Source organism: Anopheles coluzzii, chromosome 2 (assembly GCF_943734685.1).
Source record: "Anopheles coluzzii chromosome 2, AcolN3, whole genome shotgun sequence".
NCBI lineage: Eukaryota > Metazoa > Arthropoda > Insecta > Diptera > Culicidae > Anopheles > Anopheles coluzzii.
Window position 1 is genome coordinate 9,925,863 of NC_064670.1, and position 26,888 is coordinate 9,952,750.

The 26,888-nt window shown below is 54.3% G+C and overlaps 2 protein-coding genes across 14 annotated transcripts in view; one reads left to right on the forward strand and one right to left on the reverse strand.

The window, feature by feature from the left end:
* The first annotated feature begins 661 nt into the window (after positions 1 to 661).
* Positions 662 to 18,459, forward strand: LOC120952975 (E3 ubiquitin-protein ligase hyd). 6 transcript variants are annotated; one of them, XM_040372591.2, is made up of 18 exons: positions 662 to 772; positions 1,965 to 2,709; positions 3,303 to 4,109; positions 4,794 to 5,173; positions 5,259 to 6,444; positions 6,530 to 9,245; positions 9,320 to 9,809; positions 9,935 to 10,413; positions 10,482 to 10,674; positions 10,801 to 10,893; positions 11,732 to 12,951; positions 13,024 to 13,351; positions 13,421 to 13,605; positions 13,958 to 15,609; positions 15,724 to 15,930; positions 16,028 to 16,175; positions 16,259 to 16,489; positions 16,586 to 18,459. In XM_040372591.2, the coding sequence occupies exons 2-18, from the start codon at positions 2,648 to 2,650 to the stop codon at positions 16,796 to 16,798; spliced, it is 10,590 nt and encodes a 3,529-aa protein (XP_040228525.2). In that variant the 5' UTR covers positions 662 to 772; positions 1,965 to 2,647; the 3' UTR covers positions 16,799 to 18,459. The 6 variants fall into 6 exon arrangements, with proteins under 6 accessions (XP_040228525.2, XP_040228520.2, XP_040228523.2 ...); XM_040372586.2 differs by having other exon boundaries at positions 11,732 to 13,351; XM_040372589.2 differs by having other exon boundaries at positions 10,804 to 10,893; positions 11,732 to 13,351.
* Positions 18,460 to 19,727: 1,268 nt separating this feature from the next.
* LOC120952891 (uncharacterized) overlaps positions 19,728 to 26,888 on the reverse strand; it is a 42,895-nt gene continuing 35,734 nt past the window's right edge. For 4 of the 8 annotated variants that reach the window (XM_049606408.1, XM_040372451.2, XM_040372456.2 and 1 more), the window contains 5 exons: positions 23,189 to 25,399; positions 22,584 to 22,931; positions 22,427 to 22,524; positions 20,613 to 20,992; positions 19,728 to 20,368 (listed from right to left, as the gene is read on the reverse strand). In XM_049606408.1, coding sequence (XP_049462365.1) covers positions 20,101 to 20,368; positions 20,613 to 20,992; positions 22,427 to 22,524; positions 22,584 to 22,931; positions 23,189 to 25,399 — 3,305 coding nt within the window. In that variant the 3' untranslated portion in view covers positions 19,728 to 20,100. Of the gene's footprint in view, positions 20,369 to 20,612; positions 20,993 to 21,929; positions 22,525 to 22,583; positions 22,932 to 23,188; positions 25,400 to 26,888 lie in introns of all 8 variants that reach the window. The other 4 variants (XM_040372453.2, XM_040372457.2, XR_005751328.2 and 1 more) reach the window with 4 other exon arrangements.

The window sequence follows — 26,888 nt, forward strand, 5'->3', positions numbered from 1 at the left end:
GCGTAGACTCTGGCGTAGACTGGATTTAAGCCATACAACCCTATAATCGTTTGACGGGAAGTCTACGATCTCCCTTACAAATCAAGCCTAAACTTTTTGAGTCTGCGCTTCGTGTGACGTTGGTATAAGGCTGAAATCCAGTTTACGCCAAAGTATACGCTTCGTGTGACAATCCTTGCAAAGAAATTCAGCTTTCATCACAAATTTTGCCGAACAAAATTCGTCTCTGCCATTTATATTCTTCACATTCGTAGTCCGTCAAACAACCCAACTATCATACTGCTGGCACACTATCATATTCCAACCAAATGAGGTCATACAACAATCATGATTGCAAAATCATGTGAAATGCTGATAGACAAAACCGACGTCCACCGAGTGGACGCCAACTGATTGTATCGCCTCAAGGGAAAATCAAACCGCAACATTGTATAATCCCTAAATTGTATCGTAGTTTGTAATGAGACACAAAAAAGGTACATCTTTACTCGGTTTTAATCAATTTTTACCAGATTTTCAGATCAGATTTTAATCAACGCTTTTAAAAATAACAGATTTTTTTCAAACACCAAAATTTTTTTTTAATCTCAGTTGAGCCAACGATGCTTCGTGTAAGCTCAGCTTTAGCGTCGGATCGGAACGAGCTTGTGCTCGGAGCATGCGTTCGGAGCTACGCGTTCCCATCATCATTCGTCCCGTCATCACTACCAAAATTCACACATCGTGCACGGGTTCTGTTCGCAAGAACTGAGTTAGAAAGCGAGGAAAAAAGGTGAAAACGTAGCTAAAATAAGTTCAACTAGCGATCAAACAGTCACAGTCTGTGGAACGCATCACGGCGCATTGAAATTTGGCCACGAAAATAGGGCAAACCTGCGGATTTGCTTCCTAGCGAGCTGGTGGGTGAGAACAGGTCAGAAGGGTAGGGTGTAGGATGTAGGGAGAGGCAGGGTGTAAGAAGGTGTGTAGAGACACCGGACAGGGCAGATACCGTGTGCTTTCGAGTAAAAGCGATCCTCTGCAGGGAGAGCGATATATTTCAGTAAAGGGACGTTGTACGGGGGGGGGGGGGGGGGGAAAGAGGCCCATTGCCCTGGGGGCGAAGGGTGGGTTTGCAGAGTCGTTAAGGGGGTACCGGAACCACTGAAAAAGCACCACGGCAGTGTTCTGGCAAAGCAACGCGAGACACAGCAATATTAGTAGTGGTGGTGGTGTGATGATGTATCCGCACGCGCTGCCATCCTGACGGTGATGGCTAACCAATTGATGATGGCGGTGTGGTGAACGTTTTCTCGGAAAAAAGCATTCATTCGGCGGCTCACGGGTGTAACTTCGCCGCTGTTTGGGTAAACGGCGCTCCCGGTTTTAGGTTATTTTCTATGCACGCGGTTACGTTCGCGGCGGGGGAGAGCAGCGGAACGGCTTTATCTCGTTTCCACGGAATTGCAAAGTCACACACCTCGCTCCAAGCCAGACGGATTGGCTTCGACGGAACACCGTCCACACGCGAACCGTGTTGACCGCGTGTGTGTGTGTGCGTTCTCCAGAAAAAATCTCACTTTACCATCCATCCATTTTAATACACATCCATATTTTTCCCATTAAAAAAGTAGTTCCATCAACGTGCGCCAAGTCCAGGGGGAGTGAGCATTAGTTAGGAGAGTAGGCTAAAAAGAGGAAGAAAGTGTCCCCTTACCCGTCGGGGCTTTGATATAGCCGCACCGGAGACTGCCACGGCGATAGGAGTAGGAAAACGTTGGAAAGAAAACGGTTCTTTTTCGGTGGTCGTCGACTCACGAGCCGTGTATGTGTGTGCGCGCGCGAGTGTGTGCGTTCGTTACGCGCGTGTGTGCATGTGTGCGTGTGTGGTCGTAGCATTAGCGGAGGATCGAATGCGAGGGCCGAGATACGTTATAATATTACAACAAAAAAAACGAAATAATAATGTAATTTTTGTTTTCTAGTGTGTGAGTGTGAAGCGCAGCACACAGGACGTCAGTGGGACGGCGAGTGTGTGTGCTCGTGTGTCTGCGTGTGTGTGTGTGTGCGTGTTATTGCATGCTCTTCTTCGTGTGTCACTGACATATGCAGCCAGTGCCAACTGTGTGTTGGGAGGAAGAAGAGCACTAGCAGCAGCCGCAGCAGCAGCAGTAGCAGCACCGCAAGCAAGCAAGCAATTCTAAACAGAGAAAAGGTAGTCCAGCAGTGTGTGAAATCGGCGTGTTTCGCGTTAGTAGTGCGTTTGTACAGTGTGTGTGCCCCCGGTGTGGAGAAGAACAGCGAAGCATTTGTTGCCGCGTAGTGTGTGTGTGTGTGTGTGCCCGTGTAGCTGTGTAGCACAGCCATTCTAGTTGGTTCAAATCGGTGTGCAGTTGTCACACAGCTTGTGTCTCGCGAGCGCGTGCTGTGTCCCGTTGCACTCCACCCTGCGGACAAGGGGGGACCGCCGATGAAGCAATCAAACGGCCACGGTGCGGCGCTTTAAAATCGACGACGATTTGTCATCGTGTCCTTCCCTCCGCTCACTCTCGTAAATGAGAACACCACCCAGCAAGCGGCAGTGAGCAGCAGCAGCAAGCGCAGTTGTGACAGCGATTTGAGTAGCCATAGACGGGCCGAACGAACGGCCGCCGGGCGCTGGACCAAGATGTCGACGCTACACTTCGTCGTCCATCCGCTGCCAGGCACAGAGGATCAACTAAACGACAGGTGAATATTCGTTTCGCATCCTATTTGCCGAAACTTAGGTTAGGCGCAAGTTTCAGTAGCATAAAGACCCCCCAACCCCCACCATAAGGGCGAGCGAGAACAGTGCCAAGTCTGCTCATGTCCGCCATTGTGTGTGGTGTACAGGTGGGTACAGGTTTTTTTTGCGGTTCTGGCTGCTCCTGGCCAGTGTGTGATGTGTTGCATAAAAAGCATAATATGTATTCGATGTGCTTTCATAAATAGTTAGTTTTTTGTTGTTATGTTGTTGTGGTATGAATGGGTGTTGGAAAAGGTATCGGGAGCTGTCAGATGTGCACGACAGCGCCGCCTCGAGTGCGATTGGTAGGATCGTTTCATCTCTGTCTAGCACACGGGGGTTTTGGACCGACGACATCGTCCAGCATGCTTTTCGTTTCCCATCATCCCCATGTACCGATCGTGGCGTCATCGTGGGGCGCGGACAGAATGGTTACATTTTCCACCATTACGGTTTTCAAAACAGACCATTATCCAACTAGTTCGATCTTACTGTAACACCAAAGCCGGCATCTTATTAATAGTGTCTTCGTCCTATTTGCTTGCCTCCGTTTTAGAATACGAGACGTGGCCGATAAAATCAACAAATATGGCGTACAGACGCTACCCGGGCTGCAGTCGCTGAAGGTCCCAGTGAAGCAGATCGTCATCGGGCCGGCACACCTCGGCATCCTGCTCGAGGATGGGCGCGCCTTCCGAGTGGCCTTTTCCATCATACCCGAGCGGTTGGATCTCAGCAAGCAGGACGCCTCGAAGGCCGGCGGAGCCGGCGGCGGCGGCGGCGGAGGTGGTGGTGGAGGTGGCGGCGGAGGAGGAGGTGGAGGAGGCGGCGGCGGAGGTGCCGGTGGTGGTGGTAGCGGCGGTGGCGGCGGCAACCAATCGTCCAATCAGTCAAACAACAACTCCAAAAGCACGCCTACCTCGCGGCAGTGCCGGTCGCGCGCGCGCATCATGCGCACGAGCAGCTCGGTGCGGGCCGGCAGTGGCTCGCAAGCGTCCGGCTCGCGCAGCACCGGCGTCATCATGGGTGGCGGATCGTCCGGCAGCCGGTCGATCGTGTCCGTGCCGGCACCGTTCGTGCCGGAGGAGCTGGTCGCTCAGGCGCAGGTGGTGCTGCAGGGCAAGAGCCGCAATCTGATCATCCGCGAGCTGCAGCGCACCAATCTGGACGTGAATCTGGCGGTGAACAATCTGCTCTCGCGCGACGACGAGGGCGGCGACGACACGGAGGAGGGCAGCGATAACTATGTGGCCGAGGATTTGATCTCCCTGCTGGACGGTGGCTTCCATCCGGATAACAGCGTCATCATCGACGCGGAAGCGATGTTCACCGACGATGTGTTTGGATTCTCCAACATTCGAAAGTAAGTGCTGTGCGACGTGCGGTGGGAATGTCACCTTTCCTCTGTTTACCGTACCGTAGTTCCGTAGTGTTTGATTTGCGGTTGTAGGTGGATAGCGTATGGGTGGTAGAACACACGATCTAAAATACGCATCTGTACAATCAAAAGGATGCTCTTAGGTTCGGGCGGAGTTGATGTACATTCCTGAAAGCGATTGATATAGGAGTAAATGGGTTGATAATGATTGGTGGAGTATATGGAATATCAGATAAAAAGATTTCTAGTTAGTGTATAAAGAGCAACGTTTCTTTTCTGAAATTTGAATTGCTGTCAGCAATTTAAGATCCTTGTATTTTTCATTATACAATTATTGATTTGTTCAGAAATTGATTTCTATTATTTTTTTTATTACAAAAAAAACCATGACGCTATTCACTAAAGAAGAATCCCTTATATGGAATTGAATTTAGGATGAATTTAACCTAGCAATGGTAGATTTCGTAGACATTTCAATCTTAACCAATTAAGCTTTCGATCAGTAGCTGGCCCATTTGTATATGACCGCTTTTGGAAGAGTATTTTTTGACTGTACATTTTGGAAACCAAAAAAAAAAAACAATGTTAATCTATTTCGGCCCGTTTGGATTCACGACTCTAACATGTATGTACATTTTTCGTCACGATTGTTTCGTTCGCTGAAACTAGTTTGATGTTATACAGCCGTGCCCGTAGTGAACGCAATCAAAACAATTCATCGTCCGCCGGCGGCAGTGGTGGATCGGGCGGAGCGGCCGGCTCGGCCGGTAACAGCAACGACGGCACCCCGTCCGGCAGTCGCTCGGGCGGCGGTACCCAGTCCGGGCCGGGCAGTGGAGCCGGTTCGTCGGCCGTCATTGCGGGCGGTGGCCAGTCCGGTTCGTCCGGCGGTGGCGGCGCCGGCGGTGGACCCTCGGGCGTGTCCGGCGGCTCCGGGCTGAGCAGTGCCGAGCGGGAAGGCTTTGGCCGCTGGCGCGACCGGCAGTACTTTGGACCGCGCCGTTGGTTCCAGGGCGGAAGAGAGGACGTGTGGGAAAAGGAAGCGGGTGGTAAGTCCAATGTGCATTATGTGTTGATTTTACCCCAGCGAGTTGGAAAATTTGCTCACGCAGAGTTTGTTTGTTGTTGTTTCAGATTCCAAAAAGAAGGACTACTCGTCCGGCTACCCGCTGTGGGTGTCGGATGAGATGGAACCGTGGCCGGAGAAGGAGCACCCGGTGCGCTTCACCGAGATTGCTTCCCTGTACTCCGAGTTTATCGGCGTGACGGCGCGGGGCGAGCTGCACCAGTGGCGGTGGGCCGATGCCGAACCGTACCGCAGCAGTGATGCCGCGAGCGTGCACCATCCGAAGACGATACCGCTGAACTTGCTGTACGAAAAGGTGACGCACATATCGGCCACCCTGATCCGGTGCTCGGTGGCGACCGAGAGCGGCCGCATCGCGACCTGGATGGACGAGCTGCTCGGGTACGCGGGCAACAAGCTGGAGCACGTGGCCACCAACTATCCCGAGTTCGCGCTCGACCGAATAGTGTCGCTGCACACCTGCACCCTGTACACGGTGGCGCGCACCGAGAGCGGCGAGCTGTTCTGGTGGGGCGTGCTGCCCTTCGGCCAGCGCAAGCGCCTGTGGGACAAGTACCAGGCGAAGGCGAAGAAGCCGATCCGGCCGAGCGTGAACGTGCCGGAGGTGACCGTGGGCGCGCAGGTGTGCATGAAAAGCTGCCCGATGTACCAGCACGGTGCGATCGGGTTCACCATCTCGAACGGTGTGCCGAAGGTGGGCCAGCTGATGAACGCGGCCTGGGATTTGACCAAGGTGTGCCGGTTCAAGCTGCTCTCGATGTCGACGCTATCGCAGCAGCTCGCCGCCAGCACGCAGGGCGGAAGCACGGGCAGTGGTTCCGGCGGTGGTGGTGGTGGTGGCGGTGGGCTCGGTTCAAGCTCCACGCCGGGCAGCTGTGGCATTGCCGGCTCGTTGGGCTCCGGTTCGAATGCGGGTGGAACTGGATCGCAGAATGCGTCCGCCGGTGTGGCCGGAGGATTAGGTGGACTGTTCGAAAAGGACTCCAAGGGTGGAGGTGGTGCTGGTGGGGCGAGTGGTAGCTCCTCCGGGTCCGCGGGCGTTTCGTCCTCGAAACAGGGGGCCGGCAACAACAAGGAGTCGGCCGATCGGATCGACATGCCGCCGCCACCGTCGCCGGCTTCTAGCACGTGCAGCGACACCGGCAGCGTCACCAATTCCCACAAACGTCCCAAGCGCATGACGCTGAAGGAAGAGCCCGATCCGAAGAAGGACGAAGAGCAATGGTTGCTGAAGTAAGTGCGAAGGGGGAGAGGGGAGGAGTGGGTGGTTGCGGCGGTGGTAATTAACACGTTCCTGTTTTCGCTTCCTCGCTTTTAGGGACGTCATTTTCGTCGAAGACGTACGCTCCGTTCCGATTGGCCGCGTGCTGAAGGTGGACGGTGACTATGCGGCGGTAAAGTTTCCGCCCCCGCCCGGCGCGTCGACCAGCAGCAGCAGCGGCAGCAACAGCAAGGACAAGTTTGACGACATCGAGGCGTGGCAGGACTGTCGCCTGCTGCGCAAGGACGACCTGCAGGTGATCAAATCGGCCGCGACGCCGCGCGTCCCGGACTGCTTTCAGAAGATACCGCGCCGCATCGTGCTCAATCCGAGCGCCGCCGCGTCGAGCGGCGGCAGCGATGCGGCAGCCGGCGGCGGCGGCGGCACCTCCCAGCTGCTTACGATCGCGGTCGATCCGAAGGGCATCCACGGCATCATGAAGACGGCCAACAACCGGCTGCACTACTCGCTGTTCAACCTGAACACGGGCCGGCAGGAGCAGGACAGTGCGTTCCCCACGGACATTGGCTCGTTTCTCGGCGCCTCGATGCAGGACGTGTCGCTGACCTGTGCCGGCGACAGCTCGGACAGCGTGCTGCTGCTGCGCGACGGCAACAACACGATCTACCCGATGGCGAAGGATTGCATGGACGCGATACGGGACCCGAGCTGGCTGGACCTGCCGCCGATCAAGTGCATTGCGGCCGCCTCGCTCACGCTGCCCTCCGTGGGCGTCAATCTGAAGTCGCAGGTGGCGCTGGTGGTGCTCGCACCGGAGCAGCAGCTGCTCATGGCGAAGATACTGCGCTGCGACATCGAGGGCGTCCGGCAGCTGCTCGCGCACATTGCGGCCGACGGGCCGGACCAGATGCGTGGCACGCTCGCTGCGATACTGGCCGAGCACACGGACGGCAATCGGAACATTATCCACGCCTGCATCAGCATGTGCTCGCCGACGTCGAACCGGGAGCCCGAGTTTGCCGCCAGCGGCTCGAACGGCAACGGCGGCGGGGGATCGTCGAACGGTGGAGGCTCCGCGGCCGGAGGCAACAACAGCGGGCTGGAGTCGATCAACGTTATAACCAACACGATGATTGGCAATCGGCCAGTTAGCATCAGGGAAATTATGCGTCGCAACGTCAGCAACCGGGAGCTGGAAAGCAGCGCCAGTGGTGGTGGTGGTGGCGGCGCCGGTGCGATCGTGTCGAACAACGTGCAAGGTGGGGGGTTGGCCGTGCCCGTAGCGGCTGGCAGTGGCGACGATCAGCAGCCGGTGATCGGTGGAAACTCGATGCCGGTCGTTTACTGGCCGCCGGAGTACGACCCTGCCAGCGGAGACGAGGACAGTCTCGGCGGGCTGAACAACGCTATGGGTAGCCAGCAGCAGCAGCAGCAGGCAGGTGGAGCCGCTGGTGGCAGCCAGCAGGCGGCCGCACTCTACACCGCGCAGAAATCGCTAGCCGCCATACCGGAAGCGTACGTGTCGGACGCGAACGAGCGGCGCCAGAATGCGCAGCTCGTGCTGCAGCTGCTGTGCGAGAGCCCGGTGCTGCAGCCGCACCTGCGCGCCCTGCTCAGCGCGAAGGATGCCCAGGGCCAGACGCCGTTCATGCTGGCGGTAACGTGCCGGGCGTACCAGGCGGGCCTGACCGTGTTCAAGGCGGTGCAGAAGATCGCCAACGGCGACGATGCGGTGCGCGACTCGATGATATTCCCGCCCGGCTCCTCGCCGGACCAGTCGCCGCTCGGGATACTGTGCTGCAACGATACGTGCTCGTTCACCTGGACCGGTGCGGACCACATCAATCAGGACATCTTCGAGTGTCGCACCTGCGGCCTGACCGGGTCGCTCTGCTGCTGCACCGAGTGCGCCAAGGTGTGCCACAAGGGTCACGACTGCAAGCTGAAGCGAACGTCGCCGACCGCGTACTGCGACTGCTGGGAAAAGTGCAAGTGCAAGGCGCTGATCGCGGGCAACCAGGCGAAGCGGCACGATCTGCTGTGCAAGATGGCGACCGAGACGGATCTGGTGACGCGGTTCAATTCGCGCGGCGAGTCGATCCTGCTGTTTCTCATCCAGACCGTCGGCCGGCAGATGGTGGAGCAGCGCCAGTACCGGGCGACGTCGCGCGTCCGCTCGACCTCGTCGGGCAATGCGCGCAAAACGCCCAACCTCGAGCCGGACAACGAAATGCCGGAGCACAATCTGGAGCCGCCGCGGTTCGCCCGCAAAGCGCTGGATCGGCTGCTCAACGACTGGCCGGCGGTGCGGGCAATGATCATGACGGGCGCGGAGAACGAGAAACCGATCGTACCGAACGCGAACCAGCAACCGTTCTACGACGACGACAACCAGCAGGTGTATCTGCAGTCGCAGAGCGGCACCTCGCTGCTGGACAAGTTCACGCACAGCCTGATCGTGCGGTGCAGCAGCGATCCGCTGGAGAAGCTGCTGATGACGCTGGTGCACGAGCTGCAGAACGAGTCCATCCCGGGGCGGGCCGAGGAGGCCCAGAAGGTGGCACGCCGGTTCGTGCGGTCGGTGGCGCGCGTGTACGTCATCTTCAGCATCGAGCGGTTCCAGAACCCGGAGAAGCAACGCAATTCGACCACCCAGACCAAGCATCTGCAGGCGTACCGGCGCGTGTTTACGGCGCTGTTCAAGTTTGCCATCGAGGAGCTGGTAGAGATAGCGGACGCGCTCATAACGCCGGTGCGGCTCGGTGTGGTGAAGCCCATTGCGCCGTTCAATCTGTCCTCTAACAATATCGACGTAAGTGAATGCCCACCAACAAATGCCCCCAGCATGTGTTTCGTAATAAAACCGTTACCTTGCTTTCTTTCCAGAGCACCGACGAGCTGTTCTCGGTGGAACCGTTGGCACCGCCAACAAATCGCGCCAATGCGGGTGGAATTGCACAAATTGCCAGCACGACCGCCAGTGTGCACCTGGGCGTCGATCCGCTCGATAGCGAACGCTCGTCGTCCGGGTTCATTTCGCGCATCAACATTCGGCTGGGCGACATCGAGGATAATAACGATGCGGACGCACTGGTGCAGGACGATGGGGAAACGTCCGAGCAGGAAGACATGGCCGAGCGGGAGCAACCGCCGCCAAGGCGCTCGTCCTCGCTGCGCCCGGTCGCGAGTGCCGCCTCGATGAATGCCGAGGATGAGTCGCAGGATCTGCTGCGAAGCGAGGAAAACGCGCAGGGCGAGAGCGACAACGAGTTCAACTTCCACGAGCCGGAAACCGATTCCGATTCGGACGACAACCAGAGCACGCAGGACGCGCAGCGGAGCGTTCAAACCGGCGCGACCGCCGGCTCGGATACAGGTGAAGATTTAGTAGTTTACTTGCTTAGCTCTGCTTGCTGCTGACGCTTTCCCCGGGGACATGCGCTGGCAGGGGAGGGGGAGATTGTGGTTTGGTTGGTGTTTAAATGGTTCCACAACTTGCAGGGCTTAACTCACTGCTGTTCGACAACGAAGACGATTCCGGCGACTCGACCCAGCCGGACGACGAAGGTTCGGAGGACGGCGAAAGCGACGACCAGTCGACGGTGGACTTCAACCTGAACGACGATCAGCTCGAGCGGCGCCAAACGCCGGGCGGCAACCAGCGCAACAATCTCGCCCCACAGTCGATGCAGTGGGCCATACGGAGCCGCGAAACGACTGCCCCGGAGCGGGTGCGCCTGACCACCGGCAGCTCCAACATGGTGTTCATCGATCCGAGCTCGCTGCGCCGGTCGACGGCGGCTGTCACGACCGCGCAGCAGCAGGAATCGCCCACCATGACCACGACGGCCAGCGCCCTGGCCCGTGCGTTCGGCATCATACTGCGCCAAATTTCCGACCTGATCGGCATGCTGCCGACCAGCATTACCGGCTCGGCGTCCGTACTGGACGTGACTCACCAGGACGCGGTGCAGCTACAGGTAAGGGATTGTATTGTTTAATTGTGTTTGCGAAAATTAGATGAAATTAACGCGATATTTTTGCCCAGATGTATGTTGAGAAGCGGTTGAAGCTGACGTGGGAGTGGATACTGACCGTGATGGAAGCAACCGAGGCACAGTTGCGCTTCGGTGCGTCGTTGACTGATTCCACCGACCCCTCGCATCCGCTGCATCCGCTCAACATTCCGACCTCGTCGAGCACTAGTGATGCAGCTCCTTCCGCTCTGATCGGTGTCACCGGTAAGTAGATATTGTCGTTCATAATATATGTTCGTCAAATGTTTAGAAAAGAAGAATTTAAAAATATTTTAGCCACAGGGACAGGTTAAAGTAATGTTTACCAATCGTTACTTTCATTATTTCCAGCAGGCAGAAGCAGAGCCACAATTAGCACGTTGGGCACAGCGACCACAGCGCGCAGCCTAGGATTTGCCGATAATGATCGCAGCGCGCGAGAAGGTACGTTGTTGTGCATTACAGGGTTTTCCAAGTCACTTTCGAATGTAAACATTGTTATTCGCCGCGTGCAAGACGTTAATCCACATCGATCTGACATTTCATTTTCATCACAATAATTTTCAATTTCTTCAGCATGATTTTCAACACGACACAAGCTGGACAGCGCGAGCTCAAGTGTATGACAGTTCTTTGTGATGTGTTGAAAATCATGTGTTAACATCGAAATTTCATTTTGAACTAAATAAACTATTTGACAGTTGTTGAAAATCATCTTGGATGCGGTGAAAAACAATGTTTACATTAGAAACTGCCTCCGAAAACCCTGTAAAGATGTTACAGAGTTTTCCAAGTCAGTTTCGAATGTAAACATTGTTATTTGCCGCGTGCCAAGACGTTAATCCACATCGATCTGACATTTCATTTTCATTGTAATAATTTTTAATTTCTTCAGCATGATTTTCAACAGGACTCAAGCTGGATTGAGTTTGACAGTTCTTTGTGGTTTGTTGAAAATCATGTGTTGAAACTGAGATTTCATTTTGAAACAATTTTGACAGCTGTTGTAAAACATCTTGTGGATGCGATGAATAACAATGTTTACATTAGAAACTGACTTCGAAAGCCCTGTAAAAAACTCTGTTAGGACACTGCCAATAATATTACTCGCTACTGACTTAGTTTGGCTCCTCTTGTTTTAAAAAGTATTATTTACTATAATTACTACAATTCAAAACACATCTCTCCTGTTGCCGGTGTGTGGTGGTACACCCTGCACACGAAAGCGTTTTTGTTAACTCATTTCTTACCCTGTGCGCTTCTTCCCGTCTCCTTCCCACAGGTGGTTCCTCGATGACGGCAGATTCGGAAGCTAGCCGACGCGACTTCCTCACCTACTGCCTTTCGCTGATGCGGGCGCACAACTCGGAGCATCGCGACTCCCTTCCCGTGCTGGACGTGACCGCCCTGCGGCACGTGGCGTACGTGCTCGATGCAATTCTGTTCTACATGCGCGCCACTAACGACTGCGACCTGGACCGCACCACCACCGGCTCGAACGTGTGGGACGATCAGGACGAGAACGAGAACGAAGAGGCGGAAGAGGACATTACCAACTCGATCGTGATGGACAGCGACTCGGTCGACGAGGACGTGCTGAGCCGCCCGTCGCTCGGCCGCCGGCACTCCTTCTTCCAGCGGTCGGATTCAACGCTCTGTCTCGGCTGCCCGGCACCGGATCCGTTCAACACGCCGCTTACCGAAGCACTGCCTTTAGCGGACCAGCCGCACCGGCTGCAGCCGACCGCCAAGCGCGAGGATCTGTTCGGCATGCCCAAGTGGCCGATTACGCTGGCACCTGGCGGCAGTGGCACGCCGAATCCGAACACCGCTTGCTCGTCGGAGGGGGGTGCTTGTTCTGCGACCAACCTGGAGCTGCCCCCCGTTCGGTTGAGCCTGTCGTCCTCGATTCGGCATGAAATGAGCAGCAGCAGCAGCGGTAGTGGTGCTGCAGCGGCAACGGCGGCAGCCACAGGAATCGTGATCGATCCAACGGAATCACTGTACTCCGACGCGCAGCAGCAGCAGCAGCAGCAGCAGCAGAACCAGCCATCAACAACCGGGCAGGAAAGCAGCGTAGCGTTCATAAGCGGTGGCATCACACAATCCTCCTCACCACCGAACACGGACTCTCGTGTAAGGGTAGAAATTTCTCTTCCCGTAGGAATCTTCCAAGCTGCTGCGAGCGGATCGGCGACGGTTGGCAATGGATCTTCCAACAAGCAGCAGGAAATGGACGCCAGTGGCATCGGTGGAGTGGCGGCCGGAGCGAACAGTGGTGCAGCAGCAGCAGCGAAAAGCGGCGGCGGTGAAACCCATTCACCGAAGCCGCCTCCACCGCCGCCCCCACCAAGCGGCGGCAGCAGCAGCTCCGGGGCGGGCGGTAGTAGTGCCGCCGCCTCGTCCTCCGCCGCCTCCTTCTCCGAGGTCTACTACAAAAAGAGCCGGCTGTTCTATCTGAAGAGCAACAACAAGTACAGCGAAGAGTCCGACGTCGATGAAGTGAGTATCAGCTCGGATGAGCCGCAGGACTTGTCGCAATCGTCGATTAAAATCGATGTCGATACGGATCAGGATCACGATGAGCTGTCGGAGTCGGATTCGGAGGATTCGCGCCAGCACTCGTCGACGTCGACGGCCAAGCGCCAGAAGCTGGACGACGGCGGCAGCGATGCGGGCGGTGGCGGCGACGAAGCAACTGCCGCACTGTCGATGTCGCTACAGCAGCAGCAGCAGCAGGGAAGCGAGCAGCATCAGCAGCAGCAGACCCCTCAGCAGCAGCAGCAGCAGCAGCAAGAATCCGCGTCTGCGATTCGGCCCCCAATAATAGTCACGCGTAGAAAGGTGGCAACGACGGCCGCTGGCGGATCGGCATCACTGGATGGGTCCTCGGTTGTTCTAGGTAAGGAGTGTCATACTCTCCCACCGATAATGCTCGATATTAAAATGGAATCGTTCGTTTGCCACACAGGACAAGGATCCGGCGCTGCGGATGTAGCGATGCCTGGCGAGCAGCAAATCGTAGCGGTTGCTGCGTCTTCCTCCTCCTCGGGACCGTCTGTTTCGTTCGCCAATCCGCTGGTAACGATCGGCAATGCACCTGCTGGAACGTCCCCCGGTAAAAGCGTTATTGTGCGAGCGGGACCATCATCCACGGTAAGTCAATTAGGGCATTATTAGGTGTGGGGGGGATGCTTTTACAGCAACAGTTTTGAGCACTCACAGATAACGAAGGAAGCTTGTGCGAAGTTGTGGCTTTCCTTTCACCTATTGCTCATAGATGGTGGCGTTTGCTTTGCATCTCGCCACGCTTTCTGATGACCTTTAGTGGGTAAGAGTTTGTTTACCTAGAGGACAGATACGGAGCGTACATTCCAATTCCCGAAATTCCACTCTGTCCAACAGCATTGAATAGGCACGTGTGCAATGTGCCGATGCCCTTACAGCGATTACAGTTCTTTTTGCTAACATCTTTTTCTCCATTCCTCCCCCTCCCTTTCCTCCACAGGTGTTTGCCGCGGGCACTATCGGTGGTAGCGGCAGCAGCAGCAACTCGGTCGACCTGATACAATCGGCCGAAGCGATGGATATACAGGAGATATCCGCCCACGTGACGGTGGAAACGACGCCGAACGTGTTGCCGGCCGCACTGCAGCCGGAGATGCCGCCGCGCGGCATCTATCTGCGCGGCTCGTCCGCCATGTCCTCCTCGATCCTGTCCGACATACTGCTGGGCCGGTGGCGCCTGTCGCTGATACTGTTTGCGCGCGTCTTCCTCGAGGACGTCGGCGTTGAGCCGGGCAGCGTCATCTACGAGCTGAACGGGTTCCCCGTGAAGGAGACCAAATTTCGGCGCTACATGGAGAAGCTGCGCTGCACCACGCAGAAGGACCTGACGCTGCTGAAGATGGAGCGCAACCGGGCGGCCCTGCTGACGCAGACGTTCAAGGAGCTGAACGGGCTGTACAACAACCGGCGCGTCCAGCAGCCGCTCGTGTTTAACCGGGTGAAGGTAACGTTCAAGGACGAGCCGGGCGAGGGTTCCGGCGTGGCGCGCAGCTTCTACACCGCCATCGCCGAGGCGCTGCTCGCGAACGAAAAGCTGCCCCCGCTCGATGCGGCCCAAACGCCGAGCAAGTACGGGGCCGGCCCGTTCAACAGCATGCTGCGGCACCGTGGCAGTGGTGGCGGTGGTGGTGCCGGCGGCAGTGCTGGCTCCTCAAACGCCGGTGCAGGCGTTGGGGGTGGAGTGGTCGGTGGCAGTAGCAGCATACAGCAGGGAAGTGGCGCCGGTGGAAGCAGCAGCTCGCGCCGTGGCCTTTCCAGCAAGCAGCCGCTGTGGCGCCCGAACCGTGAATCTCGCAAAACGCTCAACTACGACGCCCGCCCGTTCCGGCCGGGCAATGAACAGGGTGCGGCCGGTGGCGGCGGTTCATCGGGAGCTGGCAGCGGTGGTGGTGGGGGTGCCAGCCCTCCCACCCTGCTGAACGTGGGCGACATCTTTTCGGTCCAGCAGCAGCAGCTGGGCGAGCGGCTCTATCCAAAGGTACAACAGCAGCATCCGAACAATGCGGCCAAGATTACGGGCATGCTGCTGGAGCTGCCACCAACGCAGGTGCTGCATCTGCTCGCCTCGGACGAGAATCTGCGCCAGCGCATCGGGGAGGCGGTCGAGATAATCGTGCAGCGCCAGCGGCTGGAAATGGACAACCTTTCCAACGGTGGCGCCAGCGGTCAGTCGGCATCGTCGGCGGCGGCGGCGGCGGCGGCAGCAGGCACTGGCGGAGCAGCAGCGCAAGGAGTTTCGTCCTCGCTCGGTGGGTCCGTTTCGCTGGCGGGCAGCGGCAGTAGCGCCAGTGGATCATCCGGCACTTCCGGTGCCGCCGGCACCACGGGTGATCAAGGTGGTGTAGCGGGCAGTGGTGTTGGCGTTACCGGTAGCAACAGCAGCGGCAGTGGCGGAGGCTACGGCAGCATGGCAGGACAAGGCGGCGGCAGCAGCACGCCGGCGCTTGCGAAAAAGTGTACCCCGGTGTTGCTGCTGGAGGATTGCCAGATGGACGCGCCGCTGTTCTACACGCCCGGCAAGCGCGGCTTCTACAGTCCCCGGCAGGGCTATCCTTCCAGCGAACGGATGAATGCGTTCCGCAATGTGGGCAGGTGGGTGTTGTGCTGTTTTTTTTTTTTTTTTTTTTTTTTGCTCCTTTGGTCACCGTGTTTTTATATGGCATGCCATTAACATCCTTTCTTCCCTTCTTCCGTTTTACGGCACAGATTGATTGGGCTGTGCTTGCTGCAGAACGAACTATTTCCGCTGTTCCTGCAACGGCACGTACTGAAGTTCATTCTCGGCCGGCAGATCCGCTTCCACGATCTGGCCTTCTTCGATCCGGTGGTGTACGAGTCGTTGCGCCAGCTGATCAAAGATTCGCAAACCAAAACAGGCATCAGCATACTGCAGAGCCTTGAAATCAACTTTGTGTAAGTGTGTTTGTTCGCTGCTGCGCTTGTGTACGGTGATTATCCTGTGCTTTACAACGTACCATTTTCCTCCCCTCTCCCCCCATACAACATACAGGATTGACCTCATGGTGGAGGAAGGTTCCGGAACGGTCGAACTGGTACCAGGCGGACGCGATATTCAGGTGAACGAAAACAACGTGTACGACTATGTGCGCAAGTACGCGGAGTATCGGATGATAAAGACGCAAGAAAAGGCATTGGAAGTAAGTGCCCGTTTTGCCCCCATCCTATCAAAGGTTGCCAATATGACTATAACTCCATTTGGGGTCTCCTTCGTCGTTTGCAGGCTATTCGTTCCGGCGTGTTTGACGTGCTGCCCGATACTGCGCTCGATCAGCTGACTGCCGAAGATTTGCGACTGCTGCTGAACGGTGTCGGCGACATACACGTGGCGACCCTCATCTCCTACACCGCGTTCAACGACGAATCGAACGAGCCGAGCGAGAAGCTCACCAAATTCAAGCGCTGGCTCTGGAACGTGGTCGAAAAGATGAGCAATCTGGAGCGGCAGGATTTGGTACGTTGCCTGTTTACCTGTTGCGTTGGAGTGCGGTTTTAATGTCCCAAAATAATGTAACATTATTTCATCCCCCCCCCCCCTTTCCGTGTATAGGTGTATTTCTGGACCGGTTCACCGGCGCTGCCCGCCTCGGAGGAAGGATTCCAGCCGATGCCATCGGTGACCATCCGCCCGGCGGACGATTCGCACCTGCCGACGGCCAACACCTGCATCTCCCGGCTGTATATACCGCTCTACTCCAGCAAAGCGGTCCTGCGGCACAAGCTCCTGCTAGCGATCAAGACAAAGAACTTTGGATTCGTGTAAGAAGAAGCGTGTCGATTAGTAGAAGATAGTAGGGGGGGAGCATGTAAGTAACAACAATGAGAGGTGTAGACAGGCAGGAAAAAACAAGCAAATCCTTGGTCGTGAAGTGCGCGAGAGAGCGAGATGCAAAAAATACGCTGACAAAAAAGTAGTACACATACACACACACACACTATCATCATAGTTAAAGCAAAAGTGGAAGAAAGCGCGTTTCCTTACATTTATGATGCATGCATGATGCCTTTGAACACACACACACTCTCTCTCTTTCTCTTTCTTGGAACCGGTTAAGCTCTCGGAGGGAGGGGAGCGGGCCCCCGGGCGTAATGATGATTGGCAGAACGGGGACGGCACCTTGTGCCCGGTAGTTCTTTCGGTGGTTATTAACTAGTGTGCTAGTTTCCTTATTTTTCTGATATACACACAAACAAGTTTGCTTATCGGTTTAGAATTGTTTTCCGTTTATTTTGTGTTATTCTTTTCGGAAAGTTACATCTGCAAATGTAGTGGTAGTAGTAGTGGTAGCAGTAGTGTGTAGTAGTATGTAATAGCAGCAACAGCAGCAACAGCAGCAGCAGGCAGTAGTTGTAAGGACAATATGAAAGGGGAGAGAGAAAACACAACGATTGCTCATCCAGGTATATAAAGGCTCCCGGCGGCAAACTACCACCACCAACAAAGAAACCTTTGGAAACGCAAAACAAAATTTAGGACAAAGTAGGCTTAATTTTTTTGCGTATTATTTAGGGTGATACTAGCATAACACAGAGAGAGTGGTGTGTGTGTGTGGAGTTTTTGTCCAATGAGAATGGCTTGGGGAAAAAAACACACACACACACACAAAGTCCACAGTAGCCGCCACGCAAACACACCACCACGGTTATGATTTCCCCCCATTTGTGCTGTTTTCATCGTTACGCAAACGTCGGTTTTAGGTGTAAGCGGAGGGCGGCGGCCAGTACGTGATTGAATGAATTTAATATTGGAATTGGTCATACGACAGAGTGGTCTGCAGCACACGCGAGCAGAACGACTTGTTTGGTGGAACTGGTAGAGGAAGTGTGGAGTGTTCTTACGCTTAAAAGCCCTTTCTTGGTGTACCTTTGCCTCTCAATTCGTCGTGACACAAGCGGAGAACGGCAACGAAGGTGTGGCGTGTTGTGTACTTTATTTCATCCATCTACTCCCAAACAAGTGAATTGTGACATCGAGAGGGATCGGACAGAGCAGCGGGAGACAGGGAAGTAGTTAGGATACCCACAGCTAAGATACAACCATTAGCAGCAGGAGAGACGTGCAGGGAGAGAGCGCGCGCGTGAAGATGCAAAGGAGGATTAGGGATGATATAATGCCTATCCAATTGAGGGAACCAGTACAGTGCAGTAGTGTGCGTACGCGTTCCCTCGGCAACACACAGACACAAACAAACAAACAAAAGCATGCAAATATTATAACAAATTCGCTATCTTTGAATATAGACCCTATATTTATAATCGTATATAATATAGACAACAGCGCTCGCGTGTGTGTAAAAGGAAGGAAGGTTGGAGAAAGGGAGGGAGGGGAGGGGGATAGTGTGTCATCGTGCGGCTGGTTGGCAGAAGCACTATACCCGAGCACAAGATGAACGAGAAATCGCAATAAATAATAGGTTGAATCTATTCGATGGTACGGAAAGGCGTGTGTTGTATTTCGAACTTCACAGTGGACGACAATATGCAAAGCATCAAAAAGTAAGTGATGGTGGTGATGGTGGTGTTGTAAGCGCCAGCAGCAGCAGTACGCTCGTCTCTCTTCTCGTGTACGCGTGATATAATAGTAGTAACCACTGGAAGGGAGAGAGATGGGGGTCCTGAACTGAAACGTACGTGTCCCCCCTACCTGTAGATAGCAAAGCAAGCGCGCCCGGGTTTAAGTATGATCGTAGTAGACACAGCCAATCAACAGTTTTGTGTGTGTGCATCGTGTAGAAGAAGAAGAAAGGACGTTTTTTCGCGACAAATTCCGAAATAGAAACAGAACAGAATTGTATTTGCTTTTAAGCAGCAAAAAGGTATGTTACAGGGTTTTCCCCAGGGGTTCTCATAGTTGTGGGACACTTCCTTGACTTTTTTTTACGGGAAGTGATCTTTTTATTTTATTAAGGAGTAACGGTCCAAAAAGGCCGTATTGCTTAAGGGAAGTGATCTTTAATATGATGGAAATTGGATTCTATGGCTTCCCATGTGGCAAGATTCTTGGAAATTCCTATTGGATTTGTCCCACAAGGGTGCTGTAGAGTCCTATTCCCACTACGTTTGGCTCATTTCCGGTAAGAAAGAGTCAATAAAGTGTCCCACAGCTACGAGCACTCCTGGAAAACCCTGCATTGACACATTTTTACGAAACACCTGCCCGCTTCTGTACACGGATCGTCATCTGCCATTAGACCTGTGCGGTAGTTTTGGGGTTTTAGTTACATTATGCCTATTTTTTCTAACATGCATTTCGCAACGCAATGCATCAAATAAGCTGTGCAAAAGGGGGGGAGGGGTGATATGTGTTTGCGTTAACTGTCAGGGTAGTAGTAGTAGTAATAAAGCTAACGGAGTGATGGTCCAGCCCTGAAAGATCCCCGTGCTCTATTCATCAACGACGGAAGACGGGACGGGCCTCTCCTTCGCCGTGCAACAGGAGCGAGTTACTAAGTAAGCGATGGATTCTTGGCACAAGTTTTGCCATCGCCACACACACATTTCGATAGCTAATCGGTGGGCTTGAGACGGCTATATGAAAATTATCAATTTTATGGAATATATATACAATCGTGTGTGCACACAACATTTGTGTGTTTTTTTGTGTATGTTGCGTTAGCCCCAGGAAGAGCGGTGAAAGAAATTTAAATCGCGTTTTTCGTTCGGACATCAAAAGATGCAGCACACAGCCTAGCTTCTGTTGATAAGAATTACTCTCTAAAGTTAAGATTTATTCACTAAAATGCACTAACATTTTTCTTACACGTTTACACGAGGGTGATGAGAGCGAGAGAGAGAGATAGAAGGGAGCTGCTCTCGTAGGTTAAAGGATTGTTTTGATCGGGTTTTAATCGAAAATAAGTATTGCCGACTAAACCATATCTTCGACACACTGGCTAGTGTGTGCGTGAGCTTCGTTCTGTCACTGCACTGTCTCTACCATATCGGTGCTTACATCTCTGACCTGAGAATTGTCATCGCCGTCGTCGACTGTGTGAATCGGTACCCTCTCTACAAGGCAGCGCACACTACGACGCTGTTTCGGCTTTTATTGTGCCCCCCCTTCCCCTAGGAGAAGTAAGGCTGGGTGCGGGTGTAGCACACGTGGTGCCGGCGGGTGAGATCCTTCTCGCTCATGGTCGGCACTCGCGGTTTGATCTCCGGTGCGATCGCATTCCCCATCACGGACAGGCAATCGGTTGCCATTAGCGACCCCGCTGGATGGTGCTGTGTGTGTTGCTGCTGCTGCTGGTGGTGGTGCTGGTACTGCTGACTATCGAGTGACATCCTGCGCGGATGTGGTTGCTGCTGCTGCTGTTGTCCATAGTAACCGTTACTGTGTGGAAGAAGAAACGAACACAAACACACTTCATAAGCAAAACGGGGCGAACAGAAACCCGGCTAGTATTGGTAGTAGTGGTGCCTCTGCATAGAATGGCCGAAAACGAGTCGTGCGTGTGCGTGCGTTAAGTAAGGATTTGCCAAACCGGTTCTAGTGTATAGCGTGGAAAAGGGGAATAATTTTGGCAGAGCAGATGATGCGATGTTGTTCTTCTTCGTGTTTTGTGAGGAGCAATTACCCGTAGTCTTCTAGATGGTATGATGATGGTGGTTCGGTATTGTGGTGATAGCGCTGCGATGGATGTTGCTGCTGTTGCTGTTGCTGGGACACTAGTGAAGGGGAGGAGGATGAGAGGAACTTTCCACCGCTCCCATTTTGCAATGCGGGATGGAGTACTTGTGTGGAAGGCTGTGGAAGCGGCTGCTGGTTGGCGGGACGGGACCGACCGCCAGCGCCACGCACCGCTGCCATCGGTGGAGCCCGCGCCGCGTGATGCTGCTGCTGCTGCTGTTGCTGCGGACCATTACTGTTGGCGGCCATCTGATGCTGATGGGACAGCTGATGGTAGCTGTTAGCGATGGTGCGGGTTGCCGATGCCACGACACTACATTCCACCGTCTGTGTGAGGGCGCAAGCGGGCGAATTGTTTGTATGGAATGACAACGGGAAGGAGATCAAATCAGATACAGGGAAGGATGAGGCGCACAAAAGTAGCCTCGAGCGGTGGCAGTGTAGTAATTACGGCACGAGGAGATGAAGACAGTAAAAGAGATAAATGACACATGAGCAAAGTATCTTCGGGATGATATTTGTATGTGTGTGTGTGTATGTGTTAGTGTGGAGATGCATTCACAACACGACGCAGTAAAGGAAGCTAACAAATATATGACGACGAAATATGGATCCTCGAAAAGCAGTACACCAACGATAGTGCTACAGATTCACGGAAGATGAGCCTACATGAAGCGGAAGTGCATTGATGTGTCGAACTCCCCCCCCCCCCCCCCCCCCTTCTCTATGATGAACGATCCTTGAGATAGAAATTATTTCGCGCAGTGGTAATATCACATTTAGACATTCTACATAACAACAATATGGAGACGAACGACACAACATGAATACGATACGACTACTGTTTTCGGGTGATCATACATAGAAGATGGCTTCAAACAACAAATCAACACAACGATCGGCATAGAATGCTAAATGGAATGGAATGGTAAAGAGAACATGACACACACACCACATACCAAATGAATGAGCATCTATGAGTGATGAAAGAGAGAGAGACTACAGTCGCGTAGTTTAGCGACGCAATAAAAAAATGGCTTGGAATCAGGCTCGCAGCTATTCACAACGGAACACAAACAAGACACATACACATAAATCACAGGACCACGGTGTGTAACGCACCGTAAGCATGAAACATTCACAGAAGCCAGACGCTTACAAACAATGCGAAGCGAAGATTAGAACTAAACATTACATTATTACACAGAGTTGGAAGGACACAACTGTTAGTAAGAAGGACGGAAATTGGCCAATTTTTCTTTACCTAACCATCAGCGGAGCCTCTAAGCAGCAAGAAGCCGCATTTCCTTGTCGCGTGCGTGTGTGTGTGTGATTCTACTACAAAAGAAACCAACGGAAAAGCTCAACACGTGCTCACTGGACCGGTCACTAGATCGAACCTTGTGGAGCACAGTGTGAGAGGAGGAGCAAGGAATCTTCAAAGCACAATACGGCCACGTGCTATCGGTACATACGGGACGTACAACGTGGTACACGCTAACAACAGCTATCTATGTCTATATCTTGAGGTTGTTCCCGGAAATGTGGAAAAGAGTGTCGTCTCCACGGGAGGCAACAGGAAAGATACACTACTTCCGATACGACACACAAATACACACACACACACTAAGTGGCCGAAAGATGGCGACTGCGTTGTTGGTGGTGGGGAATTTGCTGCATTTTGCGCGCCTGTGGTACCGCTGCCACCACCGGTGCAGGGCCCACTGTCACGTTCGCTGTGGTGCGTTCTGGTGGTGGTACCTTGATCGCTTTCCTCGCCGTCGGTCTTGCCAGAATGTTGTGCGCTGGGCCAACATTTGGAAGACGATAATCCTTGCTGCCCGTGCCCGTGCCAGCACCTGCAAAGAGATAAGGCCTCCTTAATAAGAGTTACTCTCAAACGTTACGCCGTCCGTACCTGTTCCATCGGAGCGTGTAAGATTCCTTCTGGGATTTAAGGAGCTCGGTGTCTGCGATGAGGCCGGTGGCAATGTGCCAGCTCGCGAGGTGCTTCTGCTGCCGGCGGCAGTACCGAGATACCCGCCACCGTCGAGCTGATGATGATGATCGTCCGCGTACTGTTGTGCCTGCCGTATCTGCCGGCCCACACCGTTCGCATTGCTGTAGCTTCCACCGCTGGAGCTCGTTAATGCCGACTTGCCGCCACTGGCAGCACCGGTAGCAGCACCCTTCGGGAAGCTGAGCCGCATCTCGACGTCCGGTGCCATCTCGGGATTGTAGTTGCCAGCCACCGTTACGGTCCAGCCTAGAAGTGGGTGGAGAGCGAATGAGAAGAAAGGCAGTCGTTAGTACCATGTCGGTGTAGCACAGCTTAATATGAACAGATAGCAACATTTAATTAGTGAAAAAAGGCGAACGCAGCAAGCTGGTGGACTTCACGAAGAACAGAGGATACGCTGATACTGCCGGTCGGTTTGCCTAAATATGCTCGTTGGAGGAAGTAGAAGAAGGAGGGTAGTAGTAGTAGTAGTAGTAGTGGGAAGGTTTTGAGCCTTGGTGTACCTTGGTTGGAGCTTGTCTGCGTGATGCCACTAATGATGTTGGACGTCGTCGTGCCGGCCGTAGAACCAACCGGTCCCCCATTACTCGTACCGGTCTTGAGCGGGCTCAGCTCGCTGCAACTGCCCATCGAAGGCATGGGCTCATCGTCGTCCTCCACCGCCAGCTGCTGGTGCGAACCTCTGGCAGCTCCCTTTCGCCACTTGCTGCCCCACCGGCTAGCGCTGACCAGCTTCTGTATTGCAAGCTGCGACAGGTTTCGCTCACTGTTTGTCTTCCATCGGGTGGCCGCCGTTGGCGGTTGGACCGTTTCTAAGGATTGTTGCTGCTGCTGCTGCTGCTGCTGCTGCAGGTTCGGTCGCTTGAACGGACTCACGTTCGGGCTGCTGTCGATGGACGAATCGCCATCGGACGTGTCGGAGGAGCTGCTCGTTTCATTATCGTAACCGTGCGTATCGGCCGAACCAACGACCGCCGCCACCGACTCGTCCTCCTCCATCGCCACCGCGATCTGGGGCGCCCGGACGCTATCGCGGTCGTAGTCTTTCGGTAGACTCAGCCCGATCTGTCGCTCCTTCTCCTTCCGATTGCTTACCTCTTTGGCGGTCTTGGGCAGCACGCGGATTGGCAATGGCCGCAGCTCATTCTTTACCTCCTTCTGCACCGACTGGACGACGGTGCTGGCCCGGGTCAGATGGTTCGTGTACTTGGGCCGGTTCAGCACACCGCCAGCAGCCGCCGCCGGTGCTTCGGTCACTTTTTTGCGTGCCATCTTCGGCGTCGTTGTAGCACCCGGTATCGGTGGCAAGGGTTTCTGCGGTCCCTCCTCGCTCCTGCTCACCGCGGACACAGTGGTGGCGGTGGTGGTGGTCGTGGTCGTTGAGATGGAGGCAGATTTTGCAGTGGAGCGCAGTTTACCGGACCTTTCCGGTACCGTTTCCGCCGGCACTTTCGTCTGTTTGGTTTTAACGGCCGGAACGTCTCCTTTCCGGGCCGACTGTTTTGGCTCCGCGACAGCTTTCCCGTCGGTCGGCTTACCACCATCCCGACCCGGCTGTGGCCGGCCGGCCAGTGAGCTCTTGCGCACCGGGACAGCGATCTCGTGCAGGGAGGGCGTCGGCGTAAGCTCCGCAATCGGCGTCTGGGGAGAGGGAGGCACCGGCGAGGTCTGAATGTTGGGAGGCGTGGGTGGCGCCGGGAAGCTACGGGTAGGCGATTGTCCTAGCTTTGCGCGACAGTAGAAACATCCGTCGGCAGCCGGCTTTACGCCGGTGGTGTGATTGTGCAGCTCGGGATTGCAGAAGCAGCAGGAGGAGCACGTTGTGTCGGCCGTTTTGGGCGGGGCAGCAGTGTCTGCCGAGCCCGGGCCGAAGCTTGCGGTACGCTGCCGATGATGGTGCCACGAGCCTTCCAGCGAGTCCGCCGTCGAGAGCGGGCCCGCCGTGTGGGGACAGAGGGCGGTCGATTCGGCAGCGAACAGATCGGCGGTCAGTGGCGTCCGGTGGATGGACGTTTCGTAGTACTCGATCTTCGACTGGATCACCTTGCAGTCGCCCGTCTGGAACACCTGCCAAGCGTTTTCCTCCCTTATCTGGTGCTGGAAGGGCCCGGGCGGTGCCGCCACCGGTAGCCGCCCTTCGAGCGGATGATGATGATGAGCGTGATGATGATGGTGCGTGACGATATCGCCCATCTCCGTCCCTGCTGGCTCGCCAGCATGCTCCGGCACACCACGGTGTCGGCTTTCGACGATCGTCTCGCAGCATCGCACTGCCGCCGAGGTGGGCAGCGACGGGAAGGATGGTCCCGACAGGGGCGTCAGCTTCGTGTTGAGACTGTCCGTTGCGAACGACTCGGCTGTCGAGGAAAGGTCGGGACAACAGGCGGTGCCGCGGTGAATGTCAACGGTGGTAATGCCGTCATCCGTTGCCACGTCACGACCGGGACCAGCATTAGCAGCGTCAGCACCGAGCGCACCGATACCATCACCGGGGGTGGAGGCATTAGAAACGGCGTGCTTGGGGGGTTCGGGTGTTCGCGCGTCCCGGTGATGGTGCAGATGGTGTTCGATCGCGTCCGGCACACAGTTGCCGATGGTGATCGTCCTGACTACGCTTCTACCGACGTGCGGTGGTGGTGGTGGTGGTGGTGGGCTACGGGATTGAGGTGTTTGCTCTAGTGCGCCACGGGGCACGATGCTGAGCCTTGTGGTGTCTGAAATGCACACGGACGGAAGGGGAGGACACACGAGTGAAGGGGTGGTGTGGTGTGTATGTACACAGTCGCTTTTTTTCGTTGGTGCCTGTAGGGAACCTGTGTATCCAGTATTGGAGCACGGAGGGGGCACGGCGTACGACTGATCGAATCGTTTATTGGGCTTTTGTGGTTTACAAGGTTTTCCAAGGTATTTTGGATGTTTCCCGAATATGTTTGGATCGTTCCCACAATTTATTGGGCGTTTGGGCCATAATTTTTGGATCATTTTTGTGGAATTATTTGGACAATTCCAATAAATCGTAGGAATGATCCAAAAATCTTTGGGAACTATGTGAATAAATCGTGAGAAGAACCCAAACATTACGGGAACCAATCAGTAAGTTGTACGAAACCTTGTAAATTAGGCTCATTTGATGCTTTAATCTTACTTAAAGTGACAAGAATGCGATAATATTCTTCCAGTGACAATTTAACTTCAATTTTACAACAAATCACGCAATAAAACTTAAATTCCGATTTCGATCTGCCATACCGTGTTGGAGGGTTTTAGTAGTAATGAAATGACACAGTGGTTCTACGATGCTGTGAGCGCTAACAGGGCTTTTTGTACATGGTTTATTCTCGCAACGAACATGTCTCATTGCGTCTCGTTATGTTTATCACTAAAACTAGTTCCTTTGCCGACGGACCAGCAAAGGCCTACTCTTCTAACCACTAATTTACAACGTGAGCATGTCTCATTCATTGCTCAATCGCTAGCAAAGCACACTATGTTCTACATATACACACACACACGCATGCTCTAGAGCGAACAGGGCCAACAACAACTCATCCACAACTACGTTCTACGGCAAACTAATCCTGCAAAAGAAAGGTCACAAAAAAAACAAAAAAGGGGGAAAATGAAATGCAAAACCAGTAAAAAAAACATAAACACTGCAGTAGTAGTAGTAGTGGTAGTAGTAGTAGTGCTAACCTACGGCTTACATTTGCGATATAGGAGGTGGAAGAGGATGGGTGGAAGCAAGCTTCGAAACCGGAAGTGCAATTAATTGCGCTAAAAACACACACACAAGTGTGATGACCAGCAGCAGCAGCCATCAGTGGAGATAAGGTACGCAATCACAGTTCCAATTCCAATTTCATCCTCTCCTCTCGAGCCTGCCTCCTCCGTGTGCTCACACGTGGGATTAGAGCTGATAAAAAGAGTAGTTGTGCGAGTGCGAGGCAAATGTTGCGGGACCTGGATGGCCCTTCGGTTGGTTAATAATCTGCTTACACTTGCTGCCCCTCCTCCTCCTCGCGCTCACATGCTACACGATCAGCAGTTCGTTTACAATGTAGCAGAAACGAAAGAGCAGCATGCCGGCGTACTGAGCGATGCGTGCAAGGTAGCTAGTTAGTCCTGCGGGCGGGCAGAGGAATGGATAAAATGAGGGGGGGGGGGGAAGGGAGTGAAATGGGGAGAAAATTATATTAAAAAACA

Bases quoted from the DNA above. Each gene is read 5' to 3' on its own strand.
- LOC120952975 (XM_040372586.2), top strand. From the start codon at position 2,648: ATGTCGACGCTACACTTCGTCGTCCATCCGCTGCCAGGCACAGAGGAT. The intron at 10,675-10,800 runs GTAAGTAGATAT...CATTATTTCCAG, and splicing joins CGCTCTGATCGGTGTCACCG to CAGGCAGAAGCAGAGCCACA. The intron at 16,176-16,258 runs GTAAGTGCCCGT...CGTCGTTTGCAG, and splicing joins CGCAAGAAAAGGCATTGGAA to GCTATTCGTTCCGGCGTGTT.